Source organism: Orcinus orca, chromosome 1, assembly GCF_937001465.1.
Source record: "Orcinus orca chromosome 1, mOrcOrc1.1, whole genome shotgun sequence".
In the NCBI taxonomy this organism is placed as follows: domain Eukaryota; kingdom Metazoa; phylum Chordata; class Mammalia; order Artiodactyla; family Delphinidae; genus Orcinus; species Orcinus orca.
In genome coordinates this window covers 205,970,116-205,994,340 of record NC_064559.1, presented here as the reverse complement: position 1 = coordinate 205,994,340, position 24,225 = coordinate 205,970,116, and the positions used below count along the sequence as shown (strand labels likewise).

Here is a 24,225-nt window from a genome sequence, read left to right as displayed (position 1 = left end):
CAAAGACTGGAGAGTGGGTTTCCTATTTCTGAAATCATGGGAAGCAGTTCCATGAGTTGGAGATCGAGTCCTTCATTCTCACCTCTAGTTCCCTTACAAACAGGCTGGGTGACAACGATCTCATTTCCTTTCTCCGTAAAATGAGAAAGGAAATGATACACACCAGATGCTAAACCAGGTGCTACTTACACACAGGTTTGTTATTGAATCCTCAGGAGGAGGTACTATCATTAAATCCTATTAAACTGGGGAAACGGAGGCACAGAGCAGTTGAGTAACTTGCCCAAGGTCACACAGCTAGTAAGTGGCAGAGCAGGGATCTGAACCCTGTGGGTCTGGCTGCAGAATCCTTGCTCTTTACCATGGTTAATTCATGCTACTGTATGCCATTCATTCATTAATTCATACCGTATTGCCATTCCATCAGTCCTCAGACTGCAGCAAAAAGTGGGCCATGAGATAAAAGAGGCTGCAGAGGGCGTTAGCTCTGTTCTGCAGAACAAGATGGTCCTTTGTTTCTGGCCAGGAACGCTGCTGCCCTTCACCTGTGCCCTCTCTGAAGGGCATGGGAAGAGCTGGCCTGTCAGCAGGTATAAACTCAAAAGTTCCTCCCTCAGCTAATTTCAAGGACTGTTTACCTAAGTGAACACAGGAGGATTAGGCAATCCACTGATCTGACGTGCTGGGTGGGTTTGGGTGTGACCAAGCGCACTGCGGCTGTCAGAACAAATCCATCCCACGGAGAAGCTCGGACGCCTATAGCAGCTCGGACAGCCCAGGACACGTGTTGGGATGTGACTCGTGAGCTGGGGCTAGGGGTCCACCAGTGATTTAAGAATTAGGATGAGAACAGGACTGCTGCCAGTTGGATTCTCCACTTTATGCCCAATACGTGGGACCCAGGCCATCTCTCTCACCGCCTGGCTGAGGGCAGCCCTGAGTCTGCATGAGTGGCAGGTGTCGATTGCTGAGACAGGCAGGAAATACCCCTCGGCATCCGGCTGGCATTTTCAGGCACCCATGATGCCCCTCACCAGCTCCCTGGGCCGCCCTTGCCAGGAGCAAGGGCACAGGAAATGCCGTTGTTCTGGGAATGCTTCTCCATCCTGCTCCTCTCTGCCTTGGGCCCTTCCCTGGCCTGTAGTTGCTCGTCCACAAAGGCTGCCCTGTGGGACCCTGTGAGTGAGTTTTCATAAATCAGACAGTGAACAACCAAACCCCTGGGTAAGTGGACACGTCACGGCTGATGCCAGGGCTGTTGAGACAGGTGCACACCACCTGGCTGAGTGAAGCCGGTGAGAAGGCCGTGCTGTTTACCAGCGGGTGCAGCAAAGTGTGGATCAGCTGACCACACTCGGTAAATTGTTATTTACAGTTTCTGAACTTTTAAAAGAAGAGCTTCCCCAGAATCGGCCCTGATTCCAGACCCACAGCGTCATGACGGCTCTGGTCACCCTGCTGTCCCTGCTCCTGCTGGGACCCCAGGCCCAGCACGGGGCCGAGTGGACCTACTCAGGTAAGGCCCACCCCAAGGGCTGCACGCCCCCTTTCTGCCATCACGTCAAGGAAGGGGGCACCCACTTCTCGAGGACGAAGCCTGGCCTTTCGGGGCGACCATGCCTGATGATTGCGTACGGTGCTTGCTGGGGTCTCAAGGTCTCGGGCTGGGGCAAGAGCGTACTGAACTTAGACCTCGGCTAAGGAGCGGAGGGCAGAACCCTCCCCGTTCCCGGATCCCTGAGCCACCCGCAGGGTTTCTGCTTTGCTGCCCCAGAAGCTGGCTTCAGAGCCCACTTAGTGCTTACGAGGGCAAAGCCATTTGCTTTCTTGGTCTGTGTAGACAGAAAGTAAAGCCGCTGCAGGGGGCTCCCTGCAGCCCCACCGAGGGTGTGTGGGGTTTGCCAGCACTTTCTTCCCGGAAATTTCATGATACACGGTTTATCCAGAGCGTCTCGATGTGCCGAGAACCCAGTGACCATTGCATGGCCTCCAGGCTGGCCTCTCTTGGCCGCCGTGGCCGTGCTGAGACCCAGTCTCACATCCAGAACCCCACTTATAGGATGTGAAGTGGAAAACCCTGGCATTTAGCACAGGTGCCGGCCCGCGTGTGGACCAAAGAGAGGAAGACAGTGGGGTTCAGACACTAAACACCCCTTCTGTGTGGCAGGGGAGAGAGCGCCTACCTGGTCCCCCTCTTTTCTGTCCTGGATGGAGGCATGGGGCCGGAGAGGATGCTCGTGGCCGCTGGCTGATGCAGGAGCCAGGAGCAAGCGGGGTTTTGAGCCTGCTCTCTGCACAGTCTGCCCTGGCCGCAGATACAGGGTGAAGCGTCCCCCCAGGGTGCATGTGTGTCCTCTGAGTCAAGGGCAGCAGAGCTAGGAGCATTGTGGCAAGGCTCAGGAGGTCCAGCTTCAGAGGGCGGGACAGCTGACTCTGACCAACTGCTCTGTCTGGACCAGAGGATTCCCCTACCCGGCCCAGTGCCACGAGACCCCGGGGCTTCCGCTCGGTCAGGCCCATTGGTACTGGGTGTGGTTCGAGGGTAAGGAAGAGAGAGGATTCCGACAGTGGAGTCTGTCCTCCCCAGCTCAACACAGCCTCTGAGACGGGGCCCAGGAGAACTCGGGCAGCAGCTGCTGCGAATGCCTGTCGGGGATACTTGAGAAACACCAATGCTGTTAAAAAACCTTTTGATCCATGAAGGGGCTTTGTTCAAGACGTCTGGCCTTGCTCCTGGCACCTGCCCCTAGGAAAGAATTGTCTACAGATTGGTTTGTATTATTAAACAGTGAAGAGAGGAACAGAGAAAAAAAAGAATTGCCTTTTTATTGAACCGAGAAGCTGTGAGAGGCCTAAGTACAAACATCTTCCTCAAAACAAGCTATGGGTGACGCTGTCCCCTAAGGGGGAAAGAGAGCTGGATTCCCTATTGCAAATGGATGAGACCAGGACCCACAGTTGTTTGGAGGCCGAGTCACCCATTATAATGACTTGCTTTTATCACCCTCTCTCCTCTCTTCTGTCATTAGTAACTACCTTAAAAAAGGTAAATTTCCTTATTTTGATATTTTTTTCAACTAATCATTCTAGGTCATCCTTGAACCCGATGCTTCCTTTCTTGTCCTGAATCCATAAGTGTAGGCACCCAGGTGGTCTTTACCATATTGGGAACCAGTTAAAGGGGAGGGGTCAAGCAAGGAGGTGGGGAGGTCCTGCCGTAGGGCGTAGGGCGTGGAGTGGGCCGTGGTATTGTTGGGGGCTGGGAAAGAGAAACTGCCATTCAGAAGAAGTGAGGAAAAGGCCCTGAGAGTAACACAGGCAATGCCAAGCCCAAGTAGCCCTCCAGTGCATTTATCAGCCGACAGTCACGTAAACGGAAAACCAAAGCTATGTATTAAAGACATCCATTGCTTTCAAAACACGAAGCCATGTTCTCAGGGCCAGTGGGGGCAACAGGAAAGTTATGAACCAGCCCCAAAGCCCCCCAGACACCAGGGTCCGTGGAGCTGATTTAGATGCCCCTGCCACCTCCTTCTGGAGGCCTGGCCCTGCTTTCTAGAAGACAGACCTCTGGTCTTGACTGTGGCCTCTGCAGGCCTCCTGTTGAGCGGGCCCTGAGTGAGTGCCCACAGGGAGCCCCTTGCACTGTGACCCCCTGGACTCTCTCCTGTGTCAGATGGGGTGCTGGATGAAGCACACTGGCCGAGGGAGTACCCCGACTGCGGGGGGAAGAGACAGTCGCCCATCGACCTGCAGAGGGAGAAAGTGTGGTACAACCCTTCCCTGAGGGCTCTGAACCTGTCAGGCTACGAGGTCCAGCACGGGGCGTTCCTTATGATGAACAATGGCCACACAGGTAAGGGCGGGCGACAGGCTCCTGTGCCCGCGCGGGCATCGGGGGGAGGCAGGCAGGCAAGGCTGCCAGGAGCTGTATGCTCAGAGATCCAGAGTGTGGCCTGGGGGCTGCAGGCCTCAGACTCGGGGCAGACCGGTGTCGAGCCCTGGTAATTCGTCCCTGGTTGGGCAGCATCCGCCTGTAGACTCGGTTCCCCACTGGCCCCTTCATCCTGCACTGGCCTCTCTCTGAGCTCACTCTGACCCAACCAGCAGCAAATTCAGCGGACAGAGAGGCAACACCGAGAAGCCACATGACCCACTGTCTGTTCTGTTGATCTGTGCCCAGGTCTGATCTGCCATATTTTCTATGTGGGAAGGTCAGACAGGAAAAGCTGGTTTTGGGGGCCTCCATTCCAGAAGCCTAGACTGGACAACCATCAAACCCTGCTTAACGTTTGCAGACATCCTTCTGATGTTTTTCAAGTGGCCTCGTCTCCTCTGAGCCTTATGACAAGCCCAGAGGGGGGCATTTTTTAAGCTGAAACCAGAGGCTTTGGGAGGCCAAGGGACTTATGGTCACACAGTCTCTAGTGGCCGAGCTGGATCCAGGCCCCGGATGTCTGATTCCTCGGTCATGTCCTCCTTGGAAACTTCCCTCTCCACTCCCACCTGGGTTGGGACAGTTTACTGTCCATTCGCACAGGTGTGTGGGGGGGCGGTCATAGGACGCAGATTTCCTTTTTGCACTATTAAGAAAATAAAACCAATTGCCCTCGATGGGGCTGGTGAAGGTAGTAGCCCTCAGATCAGCTGTGATTTGGATTACCGAACTCCACACGTAGTTCGTGAAAGCCTCATTTTATCACCCGTATCACGTTCCTGTTTCCCAAGTTACTCTCTGAAGCTACCAGCAGGTCGGCAGAAGTGTGCGGCCTTTTCAGATTGGCTTCTTTCAGTAACATGCATTTACGCTTCCTCCGCGTCTTTTCATGACTGGATAGCTCATTTCTTTTTAGCACTGGATAACATTCCACTGTCTGGATGCCCCACAGCTCACTTATTCATTCACTTACTGAAGGACATTGTGGCTGCTTCCACATTTATGAATAAAGCTGCTATAAACATCAATGAACACCAGTGTGTAGATTTTGGTGTGGACATAAGTTTTCTGCTCATTTGGGTAAATACCAAGGGGTGTGATTGCTGGATCATATGGTAAGAGTATGTTTAATCTTGTGAGAAACTGTCCAACTCTCTTCCAAAGTGGCTGCACCATTTTGCATTCCCACCAGCAGTGAGTGAGAGTTCCTGTTCCTCCACAACCTTGCCAGCATTTGGTGCTGTCAGTGTTCCGGACCTTGGCCATGCTATTAGGTGTGTGGGAGCACCTCATTGTTGGTTTAATTTGTATTTCCCTGATGACCTATGCTGTGGAGCGTCTTTTCCTATTTGCCATCTGTATATCTTCTTTGAAGAGGTGTCTGTTATGGTCTCTGGGTTATTTGTTTTCTTATTGTTGACTTTTAAGGATTCATTGTATATTTTGGATAGCAGTTCTTTATCAGATGTGTCTTATACAAATATTTTCTCCCAGTCTGTGGCTTGTCTTCTGATTCTTTTGATATTCTTTCCTGCAGAACAGAAGTTTTAAATGTTAATTAAGTCCAGCTTATCAATTCTTTCTTTCATGGATTGTGTCTTTGGTGTTGCATCTAAAAAGGCATCACTGTACCCAAAGTTGTCTAGGTTTTCTCCTATGTTATCTTCGAGGAATTTTATAGTTTTGCACTTTACATTTAGGTCTGTGATCCACTTTGAGTTAATTTTGGTGAAGGGTGTAAGGTCTGTACCTAGGTTCATTTTTTTGCACGTGTATGTCCAGTTGTTCTAGCACCATGTGTTGAAGAGACTCTCTTTGCGCCATTGATAATCTTTGCTCTTTTGTCAAAGATCAGTTGAATATATTTATGAGGGTCTCTTTCTGGGCTTTCTATTCTGTTCCACTGATCTATTTGTGTATTCTCCCACCAAGACCACACTGCCTTGAGTACTATACATTTTTTTGTTTGGTCACACCATGTGGCTTGTGGGATCTTAGTTCCCGATGGAACCCGTGCCCCCTGCAGTGGAAGCGCAGAGTCCTAATCACTGGACCACCAGGGAAGTCCCTACTGTAGCTTTATAGTAAGCCTTGAAGTTGGGTAGCATCAGTCCTCCAACTTTGTTACCCTCCTTAAACATTGTGTCAGCTATTTTGGGTCTTTTGCTTCTCCATGTAAACTTTAGAGTTAGTTTGTTGATATCCACAAAATAACCTGCTGGGATTTTGACTGGGATCACATTGAATCTCTAGGTCAAACTGAGAAGAACTGACATCTTGGCAGTAGTGAGTCTTCCTATCCAGGAAAATGGAATATCTCTCCATTTATTTAGTTATTCTGTGATTTCTTTCATCAGAGTTTTTCTGTTTTCCTCATATAGATCTTATATGTAATGTGTTAGATTTATACCTAATTATTTAATTTGGGGGGGAGGTGCTAATGTAAATCGTACTGTGCTTTTAATTTCAAATTCTACTTTTTTTAAAATTAATTTTTCTTTTTTGGCTTCATTGGGTCTTTGTTGCTGCGCGGGCTTTCTCTAGTTGAGGTGAGTGGGGGCTACTCTTCTTTGCGGTGCGTAGGCTTCTCATTGCGGTGGCTTCTCTTGTTGCAGAGCACAGGCTCTAGGTGTGCGGGCTTCAGTAGTTGTGGCTCACGGGTTCTAGAGCGTAGGCTCAGTAGTTGTGGTGCATAGGCTTAGTTGCTCTGTGGCATGTGGGATCTTCCTGGACCAGGGCTCGAACCCATGTCCCCTGCAGGGATTCTTAACCACTGTGCCACCAGGGAAGCCCTAAAGCTTATTTTCAATTTCTCTATTTTGTTGTAAACAAGGGACAGTAGGTGGACCAGTACTGATTGATTGATTTTTTTTTTTTTAATTCCCCGAAACACACATGCATAGGCTCCAGAAAAGCTTAAAGGCTGGAAGTACTGGGCCTGTAGTGTTCAAGGGGAAGGGCAACACTGTTCTCTTAGTAGGTACTATCAGCCACTCCATTTATTGGGCTTATTGAAAGGAGGGATGATCTCTTATTCATCCTTCTATCCTGGTACCTGGCACAGAGCCTGACATAGATTAATGCCTTTGAGGCGAAAAGACTTGTGCACGAAAGGATAAATCCCCAAATAGGCTCCATGAGCGATGCAGTATTCTGAGTAGGTTTTTTTTTTTTTGGCTGCGTCAGGACTTAGTTACGGTGCACAGGCTCTTCGTTGAGGCACCCGGGTTTCTCTCTAGTTGTGGCTCGTAGGCTCCAGAGCGCACAGGCTCAGTAGTTGTGGCACGCAGGCTTAGTTGCTCCGCAGCATGCGGGATCTTAGTTCCCTGACCAGGGATCAGACCCACATCCCCTGTATTGGAAGGCGGATTCTTAACCACTGTGCCACCAGGGAAGTCCCCTGAGCAGGTTTTGATCTTTGAAAGCTGCAGGAGCAAGACTGGTTCTGTCTTTGTTTTTTTAAACTTTTATTTTGAAATAGTTTTACGCTAGAAAAATTGCAGAAATAGTACAGAGTTCCCAAATACCCTTCTCCCACTTCCCCTAATTTTATTATCTTATAGCTGGACTGTGTTGATACCACATGATGAACTACACTCTAGACCTCATTTGAATCTCATCACTTGCCCAGAATGTCCTTATCCTGGTCCAGCATCTAATCCAGGACCACACATTGCATTTTGTCATCATATCTCCTTAGTCTTCTCCAATCATGGTCAGCTCCTCAGTCTTTTGTAACCTTGACGCTTTGCAGTTGTTTCTTGAGCACAGTAAATGCTCAGATCATGTGTTTTTTCTCTGGTCTGATAAGAACTTGGTTAAATTAGTTTCAAACAAAGGGGAGTAAGTTCTGCAAGTTAAATCCATTTTTTTTCAGAATCTGGAAGGTTCAGCAAGTTGATTTGTGGGAGGACAGCTATTTGGCCTCACCTTTGCAAAAGCACAGTGATAAGCCCAGAATTGCCGCCATTTTTCAATCTGGCCTGTGCGATTCTATTGACACAGCTTGAGAATTGAGACATTCTGTCTGCAGGGAATTGTGTTTCAAGGGAAACATGCTTGTCTGGATCTCTGTTATTGCTCCTGTGGTACTAACTCTCCTCGGCTCTCCCATCTCTGGGAACAGATGACTGCATATCTCCTTTGAAAACCTCTTCCATTTTTCTCACGTGAGCAGTGATTTTTGAGGCCGGCTACAGTTTAAGCACTAAATACAAAGCACCTGTTCTGCCAAAGGGCGTGTAAAAATCTTTGAGGCTGGACTTCTGCCTTCTGTCATATTATGTTATGAATTTCATCACAGCTTCCTGCTGCTTTAGATAATTTGGAAGGGAAGAAGGGGTCATTTGACAGATATCAAATACCTACTATCTGCTCTTTAAGAAAATTTACTTGTTTATAACCATCTTCGATGACTTTAAATAGAAAAACCTTGTTATCAGGAGAGATGCTGACTGTCCCTTTTCAAGTCCTAAATTATACCCTCATAGATATTTTTCTTGGTCATTTTCTGGGGTCACTCTCCATGTCTCCCTTTTGCCTGGGTCATTCCAAAATATAGAGATTTCTCTAAGACCTAAGCCAGTGGAATGAACAAGGCAGCTGTCTCACCAAAGTAACCTCCCTGTAGAAAGTCTGTGGGGCACAAGGCAAAAGGAAGCTGGAAGAGGAATCCATTTTCCCATCGGCAAGAACCTAATGTTTGAAAGCATCTGTTGATGATCACATCAAATTCAATCCCAAGCCAAGAGTCTGTGTGTCCCCTGACTTGCCGCAGAATGTGGTCTTTTGTCTTCTGAAGACAAGTTGAAGCCTATAATGGTGATGTCCCGTCCAGGCCCAGTTCTGGCCCAGCTCTGCCCTGACCAATGAACTGAGTGACTCTGCAAATCTTTCTACCAAGGTTGGCTTCCTTGTCCATAAAATAAAAGTACTGAAGCCCCGCAGGGATGCTACTTTCTACGAAGTGGGATGGGTTGGTAGTTGGTCTAGTTCTAGAAGTCGATATGGGATGAAGATTTTAACCACATCATAGAGAAGATAATGACCTCAACTTGACCTTACAGAGTACTCACGCTGGGTAGTAAAGTAATCAAAATAGTCTAAGAGGCCCTACTTCCTATCCCTACCCTGTGGGCAAATTCCAAAATTGGCCAGAGGTGGAGAGCAGAATTCTGATTTCCACACTCATTAGCCCTGTGTTTTCAGGGCTCCCCCCTTCGTTAGGGCTAACAAGCTGGACCTGCCACTTGGAGGTCCTGCCACTGACCTTCTGGTCCTGGGTGGGAAGGTGCGTGCCCTGGGACGGGTGCCTGTCCAGCCCAGCTTACTCAGTGCCTGGTCACCATCCTTCCCCATGTGCCAGGTGCCCCCTCTCTGTTGGTCACCCTGCTCATGGCAGTCTAGGCCTGTCTATAGTACCAGCTTGCCCCAGGAGTGGACAGGTGACCAGGGAAGCTGCCTCACCTGTAGGCCTGAGCCATCCACGCCCATCTGCACACTCCCTGCCCCTCGTCTTCTCTTCCAGTACAGATCAGCCTGCCCCCCACCATGTGCATGACGGCTGCCAATGGTACCCAGTACCTAGCCCAGCAGATGCACTTCCACTGGGGTGGCGCCTCCTTGGAGATCAGCGGTTCCGAGCACACCATTGACGGGATCAGATATGTGATCGAGGTACCCTGAGGATCCTCTTTCTTTCAAACCCCATGGTCACTTTTCTTATTAAAACAGCCAAAAAGGCTTTGCTGAGTCAAGTCACCCTGAGGTTGAGTTTATTTTTCATTGATTTACAACAATTCACTGATCACTGCTATGTGCTGGGGGTTCGGGCAGGGTCCCTGACCTCACAGAAGTCACCCCAACGCAGGAGTTTACAGCCCACAGAGTGGGGCAAGCCCTCCTTAGTTTCAACTGGATTTCCATGTGGTAGATTTGCCGGTTTCCCCTCTTGCTTAGGATGACCACAGGTTTACAGTGGCCTCCTGGGGTAAGGGGGCACATGCCCACTCTAGGGAGACCTCAGGAGAATCCAGTGGCCTCATATGATCCCTTGGACTCTGCCAGCTTGTCTGCCTGGGGGAAGGTGAATTGCCATCTCCCCAGAATACCACTCATACTCTTCGCATTCTTGGAGAACTTTCTGGTCTTGATAGATCTTGTAGCCCAGAGGGAGGGACACGGTGGTCAGAGGTGTTTATGTGGGTCAGCTGAGGTGTGGGATGGAGCACCTTTTTTTATTTTCCTCCTTCCCTGAAAACCTGAAGCACTGGAGGTTTACAGGAACTGCCCTCGACTTACACTTTCTTGCTTCCACAGATTCACGTCGTTCATTACAATTCTAAATACAAGAGCTACGACCAGGCTCAGAAAGCACCGGATGGTTTGGCTGTGCTGGCAGCCCTCGTTGAGGTAAAGCTGAAACTACACATGCAGAGTTAGAAACTGGTGTCAAAACAAGGTGTTAAGTGTAGACAAAGGGTCTTCCTACTTGCCCCTCCTCATCTGTTCCTGAGCTCACACTTCTTGGAAACACTCACCCAATGAAAGACCTACCCTTTTTCCAGTCCTTGCTCACAGTTACTGTGTTCCTTCTGTGTCACCAACCTCAAGGACATTGCGTAACTTGGACGAGCTGACTTAAAAGAGCTGGGATCACAGAAGGGTCCACTTGACAAAAACTGCTCTGAGGGCAAGAGGAAGCCTGCAACCCCCTAGACAAAGCCAACATCTCTGCATTTCTCAGAAAGTCTGGAGGGTGGGATTTATGTCTAGGTAGCAAGAAGTGGTCAGTGAATCCAATCACCCCCAAACAAGTTTTATATTGGATAAAATTGTCGAAAACAACCGTATCAGTGCTCTGGAAATGGACCAAAGACAAATAACAAGGTGAGGCATTTATTTATGATAAATGGCTAGAATTTTGAGTAAGAACAATGGGAGTTTGTGGACATCTTGCCTGGGGCTGTTCCCATCCCCTTCCCCTAACTTGGTCAGCAAGGTAGTTTTATCAGGGCAGCATGGACAGGAAAACCAGCAGCTTCACTGCTTGGTACAGGGGACTAATTTGATTTGGAGTAGAACTTGAAAACCCATGCCCGGGGGCACTGCTGGTAAAAGTAGCAAACAACCGAAAAGACAGAAAACGGAAAACCTGCAGGTTTGATAGTCTGAGATTGCAGTCCTAGTTGAGGCGAGTGGCAAGTGGCAGACCAATCAGAAATGTAACTGGGAGATGAGCCACAGGAAGGCTGTATAAGCTTCCCAAGAAACCCTGATGGAAAGTAAAGGCTGAGGCTGACTTAGTAACTGGCTGATCTTTGAATGTGCTTCTCAACCCGCATACAGATCCATCAGCAGAGGGTGCAAATCTTGGGCTCATGGGGTTTGAGCACAACCTCTGCAAAAATCATTGGCCACAAGACTATGTTGACCCTAGATGGCCCCAGGCTAAAAATTAAAAATAAGACTTAAGACCTAAGCAGGCTCATCAGCTGCTATATACTGTTGTGAGACATATCCTGCAGAAGAAGTCCAGGCAAGTCACTAAACAGTCACATGAACAACAACAAAAACCCCTCAGGACAATTTTTAAAAATCAGAATTCAGGGGCTTCCCTGGTGGCGCGGTGGTTGGGGGTCTGCCTGCGATGCAGGGGACACGGGTTTGTGCCCCGGTCTGGGAAGATCCCACATGCTGCGGAGCGGCTGGGCCCATGAGCCATGGCCACTGAGCCTGTGCGTCCGGAGCCTGTGCTCCGCAGCGGGAGAGGCCACAACAGTGAGAGGCCTGCGTACCGCAAAAAAAAAAAAAAAAAAAAAAATCAGAATTCAGATTTGCTGCCATGTATTATCTAAAATGTCCAGATATCAAAGAAAAAGTTGGGCATGCAAAGAAATAGGAAAATGTGATCCATATTTAGGAGAAAAAAAAAGCAGTCAATATAAACTGACTCTGAGTAGACCAAGAGTGATTTAGCAGACAGTACTTTCTTTATTATTATTATTATTTTATTTTTTGGCTACTCCACGTGGCTTGTGGTATCTTAGTTCCCTGACCAGGGATCAAACCCTGGCCCTCAGCAGTGAATGCATGGAGTCCTAACCACTGGACCACCAGGGATTTCCCTAGCAGACAGTACTTTCAACAACTATCATAAATATGTTCAAAGCATGAAAAGAAACTATGTTCAAAGAATTAAAGGAAAATATGATGACAATGATTCAAAAAGGATCTCAATAAAGAAACAGAAACTATAAAAATGCACCAGATGGAAAGTCTAGAGTTGAAAAGTATCATAAAAGGATGAAAAATTCACTACATGGGCTCAAAGCAGATTTGAGGCAGCTGAAGAAACAATCAGTGCATTTGAAGACAGGTTAAATCAATTATTGAATCTGAAGAACAAAGGAAAAAGCTAGAAGAAAAATGAGCAAAGCCTTAGAGACTCATGGGGACAAGATCATGCTTCCCAACATATATGTAATGGGGGTCCCAGAAGGAGAGCAGAGAGAGAAAGTGGCAGAAAAAACTGTTGAGGAAACAATGGCCAAATTTTCCCAAATTTGATGAAAAAACAATAATTTACCAATCCAAGAAACTCAACAAACTCCAAATCTGATAAACACCTAGACACATCAAAATCAAACGGTCAAAATTGACAAGAGAAAAAGGGTTCATTATATAGAGGGGACTGACAGTGCATTAATGGCTGACTTCTCATTAGAAGCAAGGCATCAGAAGGCAGTGGAATGACTGACAATCAGGATTCCTATGTCCAGTCAACCAATCTTCAGAAATGGGGCAAAATAAAGACGTTCCCAGTTAAAGTAAAACTGAGATAATTGTTAACAGATCTGTCTTACAAGAAAAATTAAAGGAAATCCTTCTGGCTGAAAGGACATCACACCAGATAGCAACTCAAATCCACAGAAAAAGATGAAGACTGCCAGAAAATAGTAAATATATATATATATATATATATATATATATACACACACACATATACAAACATACACATATATATATACATATATACATATTCTTGTCTTCTTTTAATTTCTTTTTTTAAAAAAACCATAAGATTGTTTAAAACAATAATTATACCCCTGTAGTATTAGCTTTACAATGTATGACAAAAATAGAAGAAAAAATGAGGAAGAAATAGAGCTAGATTGGAACAAAGTTGCTATATTTTACTAGAATTAAGTTAGTATTTACCTGATATAGATTGTGATAAGTTGTATGTGGTAGTCACTAGAGCAACCACTAATAACCTAACACGGTTAAATGGTACACTAAAAGTATAGAACAGAGTTTAACACAAAAGGTAGAAGAGAGGAACAAAAAAAGATGAGACATTTAGAAAACAAATAAATGGCAATCAGAAATCCAAGAAAGTCTGAATTTATACCCAGTGGAAGAATGGATCAGCAGCACTGACTGAAAAGAACCATTGTCCATAGACCTTTTTCACAAAAAGCAACTATTCTGACTTCTAAAAAGTCAACACTCATACAATAAATAAAGGATGGCGGTGGTCAGAATTGGAGCAGTTTTGCCTTGGACATCTGGCTTTCCTTCATTCAGTCAAAAGTCCTGAGGATGAAGAAGGGAGCACTTCAGAGCAAGCCCCTGCATCACCATGAATCTGGGGACTTCCCTGGCGGTCCAGTGGTTAAGACTCCATGCTTCCAACACAGGGGGCATGGGTTCGATCCCTGGTCAGGGAACTAAGATTCCGCATGCCGCATGGCCAAAAAACCAAAACCAAACAAACAAATGAAAAAACACAGTGAATCTGACTGTGGCTGACATTGCCCAAAACAGGGTCACTGGGGATATCTTGACAGTGACTTCTGGCCATTCCTTGAGGACATCACCAGTCACCACCAAGAAGCTCTTTTCCCTGGAAGCTGCCAAAATGCTTCAGATCTTGTCTTTCTGGAAGAGACAGGGGAGCCCAGGCACTTGGTGGCAAAGAACAGCCAGATGGTCTCCCCCAGCACAAGTGGGGCACGGGTGGGCTGCCTCCTTGCCCTTGCGGCTCTGCCCAATCAGCCAGTTTACAAAATAGCTGGATTAGCGGGGCTAGTTCTGGATGGACGGCCCTTCTCCATTAGGTGAACTGCTCTGTGTTTCTCCTGCAGGTCAAGGATAATGCTGAAAATACTTACTACAGCAACTTCATTTCTCACTTGAAGAGCATCAGGTATCCAGGTAAGGGAAACCGACAGCGGCTGCATGAGGGCAGAGGAATGAGTGTGAGTGTGATGGGGGGCAGGGGAGCAGGGAAGAGTGTCGCTGGTGGAGAGGGCGGCAGATAAGCCTGCCAGGGGACACTCCCCTCCCTGTGCAGGGTCTCTGGTTCCAGCAATTCCCAAGGTTGGCTCAGGCTGTGCACACCTCTGAGAAACCCGTTCATAAACTCTACCTGTCAATTGCCACAGTTGGAACTTCTGGATGGCCAGAGTTCCACTAATGAGGGATACCTTCGTTTAAGTGACTCTCCCCTCTTGCCCCAGCTGGTAGTAATGATCCTGGTCTCTAGAGAGAGATGACCTCCTTGGCTTCAAGCTGAGAAGAATCTCAAGAGTGAAGCCTCTTGTCACGGTGCCTGTACACAGAGACACAGGGCTGCTCTCCCTTATCTCTGCTGCCAGAAGGCAGGGTTCTTGTCAGAGTGTCTGCCCACTCCCATGGTCAACCCTTGACCTTGAGCAGTAACCAGGTCTGTTGCAGCCTTGTCTGTGTGCATCTCACCTTGGCCACATCTCCCAGACTCCAGGCCCCTGACCTCAGTCCTCACCCCCTCCAGCAATCTGCTGACCTCCTATCCATGGACCTCCACATTCTCACTACTAGTCACGCCTCAGGCCTCTCATCTCTCTAGCTTGGATTCCACGGGCCATACTTCTGACACGCCCACTCAAATGCCCTCCATCCTTCCACAAGCTCACCTGGCAAAGCCCCAGACTAACTCCCACTTGCCCACAGCCTGTAGCCAAATGGCTGAATGTAGCCAGAGAGAAGCACACAGATTTCTAGCTTCACTCACAGCGACAAATATACACAAGTACTAACACTGTCAGAAATCCTGAAATACGACTCTAGACACTTGCTTTTCCCCTCTCCAAAATTACTGCATCATATTTTCTCCTCTCTCCCAAAGCGCCTCCTTTCTGGCCCCAGCTTCTCCCTTGGAGGTGATGCCTGGCCTCCCGCTCCATGGAGAAGGTAGTCAGAAACTCACTCATCTTAACCTGCCTGCACCTGACCAAACTCCATGTTCCCTCCTCTGTTACACTGGATGAGAGGTCCCTGCTCTGGTCCAGGACCAGCCTTCCATGTGGGCACTGACCCCCCCATTCTCAGGGCCTTTTCTCCTGCCCGTCTCCCCTCTCTCCTGCATCTCACCCTTCACCCGATCACTGCACTCAACACAAAGCACAGTGCTCTCATTTCTTCCATTTCAAAACACAAACTCCATCTCTTGACCCCCATCATTCCGTCAGCTTCCACCCCATTCTCATCTCCCCTTGAAAGAGTTGTCTACTGTCCTGTTCTCTTTGCTCGCTCACCCTAAGCCTTCAAGGTCATCCTGGTTGTCAGATCTCCTGGGCACTTTTCTCTTCTCTTGCTCCACCTCCAAACAGTGATGCATTACACGTGGCTTGCATTCTGGCCAAAGCCCACCCCCACCCCCAGCACTACTCTCTTGCTCTCTCTTCCTGGCTCCTGCCTTAATGTCAGAGGGTGCCAGGACTCTGACTTCTCTCGGTGACCTCATTTTCAGTCCCATGGCCTGAATTGTCATCTTTAGGCTGTGGACTCCAAAAATCTCTATCTGATCCTCCAGGCAACAACAGCACCAGGCAGGACAGGTGAGGCAAAGTAGAGGCAAGAACTGTCTAGTTCATCTACTGACCATGAACAAAGCCAGCAGGAGACACCACAGGCCTGTGGTATAACTAAGGAGTTGCCTTGAATTCACTGACCTAAGATATTCTATTTCCACTAACTGATCCTGATATATTTCCTTCTCCAATTCAATAAATTCCACTGCTGATCAATACTGCCCACAACACTGGCCTCTCTCTGAACTTTGGATTCCTTTACCCAACTGTTTAGTTGATGTTGCCCGATGGATCTAGAATTTAACATGGTCAAAGCATCACTTATTCCCGTCCCTTTCCAGGCTTGTCCCTAAACCGACTTCCTCATTTCAGCAAAGAGCATCCTCATCTATCCCCTTGTTTAAGCCAAAAATCCCAAAATTTTTCTGGACTTCCCTCTTCTCATTCCCCACCCTGCCCTGCCACACCCAAACCATCAGTGGGCCCTGTTGTTTCTACCTCCCTGCTTCCAATTCTTTGGGGTATATTCCCAGAAGTGGAATTTCTGGATCATATGGTAATTCTATGTTTAATTTTTAAAGGAACCACCATATTATTTTCCACAGTGGCTCATCATGGTTCTTGAATTCTTCACTGACTTGAACGTATTGGAGTTATGAAATAAAGTCTATGCAATAGAGTCCTTTAGAAGGTTATATCTTGAAATCTATCCAATAAAAACAAAACTTAGGGCTTCCCTGCTGGCACAGTGGTTGAGAGTCCGCCTGCCGATGCAGGGGACGCGGGTTCGTGCCCCGGCCCGGGAGGATCCCACATGCCGCGGAGCGGCTGGGCCCGTGAGCTGTGGCCGCTGAGCCTGCGCGTCCGGAGCCTGTGCTCTGCAACGGGAGAGGCCACAACAGTGAGAGGCCCGCGTACCGCAAAAAACAAAAACAAAAACAAACAAAACTTAGAAATCTTTACTTATTCATGGGATTATGCACTACTACATTTCACAGGCTTGGTTAAAGAAACCTGTTTATGTATAGATCAAAATGATATCGTCTTTGCCATTGAAAAATGCAAAAATGCTCAGGGAAGATGAAGCAAAAGTCAACTCGACTCCCTGTTGCTTTGATAGAGTCTCTTGCTGAGTTCAGGGACTCAGCGTCACTGACATGAACAAAAGAGGAATTCTATAGATGCAGCGATAGATGTGGGTGCCGTGGAGGCTTCAGATGCCCTGTGGATGTCCCCCTCTCTACACCTCACCTGTGGCTGAGCTTGGTTGCCAATGCGCATGGCAGGAAGTACTCGTGGCCTGATGCCTGCACCTGGACTCCTGCTTAGTTCTGATTCTGCCTTTCTAATCTCTATCCCTCCCCTTCATTTATAGATGAGCACAACTCAAGGAATTTTGTTCTTTCTTTGAGAGCACTTACCCAAAAGCCCCTAGGAGTCATAATTGCTTTCATTTATCATAAAATATATCCTCTGCCTAACAATGATGATGGTGATGGCTACACCCATGAGCACTTTCCTATGTGCTGGTCCAATGCCAGCACTTTATAAACACATTCCCCTTTACCCTCACAGCAATGCTCCTGGGGGTCCCCTTTTTACAGACCCAGCCAGGGCCACTCAGCCAGGACGAGGTATTTGAGTGGGTTTCTGCCCAAAGTCTTTGCTCTTAACACCCCCCTGGAAGCAGAACACTGGGGGATGTTTCCCAATGACCAGGTTCTATGTCCCCCTGCTTAAATCAGGAGATTTAAAGATGGTGAGATCTGAGCCAGAGCTGTCCTTGCAAGGGGTAGCAGTGGTTCCTAACATTCTTTTTTGTCCCCTCTTTTAGGACAAAGCACAGTTCTGAGGGGCCTTGATGTTCAGGACATGCTACCTGGGAACCTCCACTACTACTACAGCTACTGGGGGTCACTCACCACTCCTCCCTGTACTGAGAATGTCCACTGGTTTGTGCTGGCAGATACCGTCAAGCTCTCCAGGACACAGGTAGTGTGTAGAATCACTTTATCAAAGTCTCTCCTTTCAACGGCCTGGTTAACAAGAGCGCTCCCTAAATCTCACCTAATGCTGATACCTGGGCTCCTACAGTGTTTTCCATGTACAGGGCTGCAGTGCCTCACCTCTATTGCTAGGGGTGATCTTACTAGTGTTGTGGCAGAAATGGGCAAACAGGCATCAGGGAATCCAAGAAACCTATAGGTGATGCAACAAAAAAAACTGGGACGTGGTCCAGGTCATAGGACAAGAGTTGCACAGTGAAGGCAAATATTTACTGAGTGCTGCTCCCATCAGGCACTGCTCTATATGAAGTAACACATTACTTCATAAATGACTCCATGCAAGAAGGATAGCTCCATATTTAGCCTTTCATCACATAAAATCCCTGTGGCTCTTTGAGGGGAAGAGCTGCATCAGTTGTCTTTTGTCCTTCATCATAGCATGGGTACATAATAAATATTTGTTGAGTTAAATAAAGGACAAACGTTACTGAGGTTTCAAAACAAAGCTGACATTTCCTTCTGGGTGATGTTCGTCCTCAGAAACAAATATTTCTTTTTTTAAACTTTTCATTTCCCTATTCCAGGAAAAAGGTGGAAAGACCCCTATTCTTATAACCACACAAAAAACATTGCCAACCAGGTTTGAAGTGCCCCTAGATACCTAACAAAAGCCAATGTAAACTATCTCAGGAAAAATGCACCTTAAATCCAGATCTATAAGAATTTACATGAATAAAGTTACCTGAAATGAGCTCAATTTTTTAAAAATCACAAAATATCAGGAAAAAGGCACTATGAATGATTGTCAGCAGAAATAGAACTACAAAGATTTCAGATATAGTAATTATCAGTCAATTAATATAAAATATGTTTAATATGCATAAATAATGCATAATATGTAAAATTAAACATAGTATGTTTAATATGTATAGGAGTTTTAAATATGAGGAAAGAACAAAGTATAAAAATGACGAAGTAAACTCAAAGAAGAAAAAAAAAACAAATGGGTTGTTAATTTCTAGAAATGAAAAGATAGTAATGAAATTAACAACCCAACAAATGGGTTTAATAGCATGTTAGACACAGTTCAAGAAAGAATTAGTAAACTGGAAGACAGAGCTGACAAAATTATGTAAAATGCAGCACAAAGAGAAAAAGAGATGGAAATATGAAAAAGAAGTAAAGAGATATAGAGAACATACTAGAAAGGTCCAACAAATGTCTGGTTGAAATTTAGAGGGAGAAGAGAGGTAGCATAGAGAAGAGGGACAATTTGAGAAATATTGGCTGACAATTTTCCAGAGAATTGAAAGACACCATGTCATATATGAAGGAAGCCCAACGAGTCAATGAAAACAAAAAGAAGCCCACACTAAGGCATCACAGTGAAACCACAAAATATCAAAGACAAAGAGAAGATTTAAAAATCAACCAGAGAGAAAAGACAGATTTTCATGAAAAAAATACTATAGACCAAGAGTAGATTCAACACAGCAACCATGAAAGTCAGAAAGCAGTGGAACCATATTTTCAAAGAACTGAGGGAAATGAATAGCTAACCTAGAGTTGTACAGGCAGCAAAAATATCTCTCAGGAATATAGACAAGGGACTTCCCTGCTGGTGCAGTGGATAAGACTCTGCACTCCCAATGCAGGGGGCCCAGGTTTGATCCCTGGTCAGGGAACTGGATCCCACATGCATGCTGTAACTGAGAGTTCACATGCTGCAACTAAGGAGCCAGCAAGCCACAACTAAGGAGACTGCGAGCCATAACTAAGGAGTTGGTGAGCCACAACTAAGGAGCCCACGTGCTGAAACTAAGGAGCCAGTGAACTGCAACTAAGGAGCCAGAGAGCTGCAACCAAGGATCCTGCGAGGTGCAACTAAGGAGCCCTCTTGCTGCGACTAAGGAGCACACATGCTGCAACTAAGGAGCCGGTGAGCCACAACTAAGGAGACCGTGAGCTGCAACTAAGTAGCCGGTGAACTGCGACTAAGAAGCTGGCGAGGGCTTCCCTGGTGGCGCAGTGGTTGAGAGTCTGCCTGCCGATGCAGGGGACACGGGTTTGTGCCCCGGTCCGGGAAGATCCCACATGCTGCAGAGCGGCTGGGCCCGAGAGCCATGGCCGCTGAGCCTGTGTGTCCAGACCCTGTGCTCCGCAATGGGAGAAGCCACAACAGTCAGAGGCCTGCGTACCGAAAAAAAAAAAAGAAGCTGGCGAGCCATAAGTAAGGAGCCCACATGCTGCAACTAAGGAGACTGCTCGCTGCAACTAAGGATTGCATGTGCTGCAACTAAGGAGCTGGCAAGCCACAACTAAGGAGTGAGTGAGCCACAACTAAGGAGCCTGCCTGCCGCAACTAAGACCCGGAGCAACAAAATAAATAAATAAATAAATGTTAACCAAAAAAGAATGTAGACAAAATACAGACATTTTCAGAAAAAACAAAAATTGAGCTTGCTGCTTGGTATGTCTCTGTTTACTTCTTCCTCTCCTTTCTACTATTGACTAAACACTCATAGAAAAAGATTAAAAGAGATTGTTGGAGAAATGAATGGGTGGGTTAATGGCCTGGCACATAGCACGCAGAACCACTTCTGGAATTGAGATCTTCTCACAACCGCTTTATCAGGGTTATATAAATCCAAGCTCTAGTTCAGTTGCTAGCTAAATTTAAAAACTCACCCAGTGCCTCTCCTCTCCTTAATTCCCTTCACGTTTCCTGCAGGTTTGGAAGCTGGAGAATTCCTTACTGAATCACCAGAACAAGACCATCCACAATGATTACCGTGGGACCCAGACCCTGAACAACAGAGTGGTAGAAGCCAACTTCATGTCTCAACTTAATCAGTGTGAGTGAGATCAACTCTTGTTTGTTCTTTGCAATTTGCAATTATAATTTCCTGTTTTCCTGCTTCTCTGGGTGGACCCATCTCTTCTGGCAATAGTAAGGGAAGGAAAAGGGACTTCCCTGGTTGTCCAGTGGTTAAGACTCCATGCTCCCAATGCAGGGGGCATGGGTTCGATCCCTGGTCGGGGAACAAAGATCTCTCATGCCACACGGCATGGCCTAAAAAAAAAAATAGTAAAGGAAGGAGAGTTATCTAAACAACAGGAGGCTCAGGGCTGTACAGGACTTTGGCAAAGGGGGTGACTCATTTTCCCAGTCCAGACAGTGGTACCAGTGAGTAAAACAGAGGGGACGATGAGTATGAGAAGCTACATGATTTATAACCCACCTAGTCTTGGCCAGAGACAGTAGGAGAAGCAAGATATCAAGCAACATCCAGATACTCCCATAAGAGTTTTGGCTCAAGTTAATCTTATCAAATCCAACTCAGATATTTCACACTTCTATCTTGGTCTCTATTACAAACCCATCCACAGCTCCTCCTATAAATTCCCTCAAGGTGGGGTTAACTAGACCACAATTGTCTACTCCCTTTTCTTGGGGATCAAGCTGCAGACACCAGGGTGCTGGAGGTAGGCATGAGGACCTCCAAGGTTCTGAACTTTTCCTATTCACTCTTCTTTTTATAGGCTCTGAGCTCCAGTTTTATCCAAACAATATTGACAGTAACCTTGAGTACTCGAGAAGGTTTATTGAACAGAAGAAAGCAAAGAGAAAAAGACAAGGGTAATGACCTTGAAGAGTGAGCCCTGCCTTGTCTCCAAGAAGCCCTGTACGTCTGGATCACACCATTCCCACTGAGGCACCTGTTTAATTTATGATTAAAACAGGAGAAACCATCATCCATGAAAGGAAGTGAGATGGCTTAAATATATGAGAAGGGACTTGAGTTAGACAACATCAATGGGAATTGACTGGAATAGAAATCTAAAGGAGATGGAGACCTACCCGTCCTCCTCTCGAATCACACACATTGATGTGTCTAAATTACAAATCAGCCCAAACATCCCTATAGCATTTAGATGAAATAAAGTAACTTTGGAAATGTGTTACTTAGTTTTCTCTTTTCTATGCCTTTGTACCACTTCAAATATCCCTTCTTTGCTCTATCCTGAGAGACCCAGGTGATGGGGTAGAAATCAAGGTGGGAGGGATTTCCAGGACGAAGATTAAGAAAAAGGAAAGAGACCTGGGAATTCCCTGGCGGTCCGGCGGTTAGGACTTGGTGCTTTCCTCTTACGTTAGGAACGTGTGGGTGGAGACGTTTGGAGCAGTGATCGTGCCCAGTGAGTCAGAGAGAGACAGAAGAGGGAGGAGGCAGGCTCCCGGGAGAGGAGATGGGGGTGGGGGCTGGGGGGAGGGGTAAGGGCTTCCCTGAGGTCGTGTCCTTGTTGGTCCGATGGTGTCTGCTGTCACTAGTCCTGCGTTCAAGTGCTAGTTCTGCCATTACTAGTCACATGGGATAATAAAATTACCTGTCTTTTAGGGCTGTGGTTTTGAGTAAGTAAGACAAGCCTGGGGAGCAGCCCGCAGAGTGGCTGCTAACCTTTACCGGCCAGTTACCATCCTCTTCACGGGGGACCTTCCTCGTCCTTCTTCAGCTTCCTGCTCATCTCCGACTGAGCTCACCCTCATTCTTCTGAATCCCTTTATCTGCTCTCGTTACTATCTTTGTTCTTCCATGTCGTTATTCATCGTATCCAAAGCACTTTCATATCTGACTTCACATCCTGCCTGCCAGGAAGCAGGGGGTCAGCGCTGACCCTCCCTGGTTAGCTAGCTGCCTGCCACGTGCACCATGCTCCAGGTTCCCGTACAAGTTTCAAGAATTTTGTGTCTTCTCCATTGAAGAGGAAGGGTAGCGGTGGGGTGGGTGGGGTCTTGGTCTGGTGCTAGGAGAGAGGGGGTCGCATCCTCCATAGGGCCCTGGTGTTCTAATCCTGTACCACACCGGGAGTGTGGTACAGGGGTGGGAGGAACTCTGAACTTCCATCCTGACCCTCTCTCCCCACTTGCCTATGAGGTTGTAGTTCAGCATCTGAAGCTCAGGACTACACATTTTAAACATTTTTTACATTTTTGGATAAAGGTTGAAAAAAAGGGAAAAAGGAACCAAAATTAATTACAATGGTTACCTAAGCAGGGGGTTGGTGGGCACGGGACAGGGTGTAGGGTGGGCTGGGAAATGGACTTTTCTGGAGGCACCCTGTTTGGTAGTTTTAACCTTGGAATCTTGGGTTTTAAATAGTTATAAAATTAAATTAAATTTAAAGGATTTTTAAAATCCCTAAAACTTCAGTTAACCTAAAATGTAAAAACACAGTAAAATGATTGAACAATCATACACTGAGTTGGTAGCACAAACACAGAGAGAAGAGTTTTTCCTTAAACACAGTATTTTTACTATCATACCTAGCGAGGTTTAATCCTAAGGACAAGAAGAACGGATGTGTGTGTGTGTGTGTAATTACTATAATATGTTACTATATATACATAAATAATTGTGTTTATGTCAGATTAGCATGATTTTCAGCATAGGAACATAGAGATCCAAATATAAAATTTAAAAAGCTAAGTAAAAATAAGAACCTGCTGTATAAAAAAATAAAATAAAATCGAAAAATTCAAAAAAAAAAGCTAAGTAAAAGCCCTGTATTTGTAGATTTGAATCGGAAATATCAGTATAATTTATAAAATATTTTTCTCTTTCTAAAAGCACATATTGGGACTTCCCTGGTGGTCCAGTGGTTGAGACTCCATGCTTCCATTGCAGGGGGTGGGCGTTCCATCCCTGATCAGGGAACTAGGATCCCGCACACTATGCTGCATGGCCAAAAAAAAGCAGGTATTTCCTCGCGTTGTGCACTCAGGTGTAGAAACAACAGTAACCCCATAGCAATGAACATCCTTATATCCAGACAATGGTCTCTCAATGTTATTTCCCACTATCAGGAACCAGGGCTCCTTGGAGAAATGGCTGATTCCAGATCTGGGGCAAGGATATACAAGATGAACCTGGGATATCTTTTTAGGCCAGCAGACAAGAAATCTACCTAAGTCTACTGGGGTCATGCCCAGAAGACACAGGGACCGTCTTTTTTTTTTTCTTAGTTTTTGAATTTTATTTATTTTTTTATACAGAAGATTCTTATTAGTCATCAAGTTTATACACATGAGTGTATACATGTCAATCCCAATCACCTAATTCAGCACACCACCATCCCCACCCCACCGTGGCTTTCCCCCCTTGGTGTCCATACATTTGTTCTCTACATCTGTGTCTCAACTTCTGCCCTGCAAACCGGTTCATCTGTACCATTTTTCTAGGTTCCACATACATGGGTTAATATATGATATTTGTTTTTCTCTTTCTGACTTACTTCACTCTGTATGACAGTCTCTAGATCCATCCATGTCTCAGCAAATGACTCAATTTCGTTCCTTTTTATGGCTGAGTAATATTCCATTGTATATATGCACCACATCTTCTTTATCCATTCATGTGTCAATGGG

The 24,225-nt window shown here is 46.5% G+C and overlaps 1 protein-coding gene across 5 annotated transcripts in view; it reads left to right on the top strand.

The window, feature by feature from the left end:
• CA6 (carbonic anhydrase 6) overlaps positions 1-24,225 on the top strand; it is a 30,026-nt gene that overhangs the window by 3,631 nt on the left and 2,170 nt on the right. The window contains exons 1-9 of one of the 5 annotated variants that reach the window (XM_049712983.1): positions 782-801; positions 1,376-1,516; positions 3,677-3,856; positions 9,465-9,613; positions 10,256-10,348; positions 14,086-14,155; positions 17,627-17,784; positions 20,530-20,653; positions 21,342-21,764. In XM_049712983.1, coding sequence (XP_049568940.1) covers positions 1,438-1,516; positions 3,677-3,856; positions 9,465-9,613; positions 10,256-10,348; positions 14,086-14,155; positions 17,627-17,784; positions 20,530-20,653; positions 21,342-21,442 — 954 coding nt within the window. In that variant the 5' untranslated portion in view covers positions 782-801; positions 1,376-1,437 and the 3' untranslated portion in view covers positions 21,443-21,764. The other 4 variants (XM_049712975.1, XM_033432859.2, XM_049712989.1 and 1 more) reach the window with 4 other exon arrangements.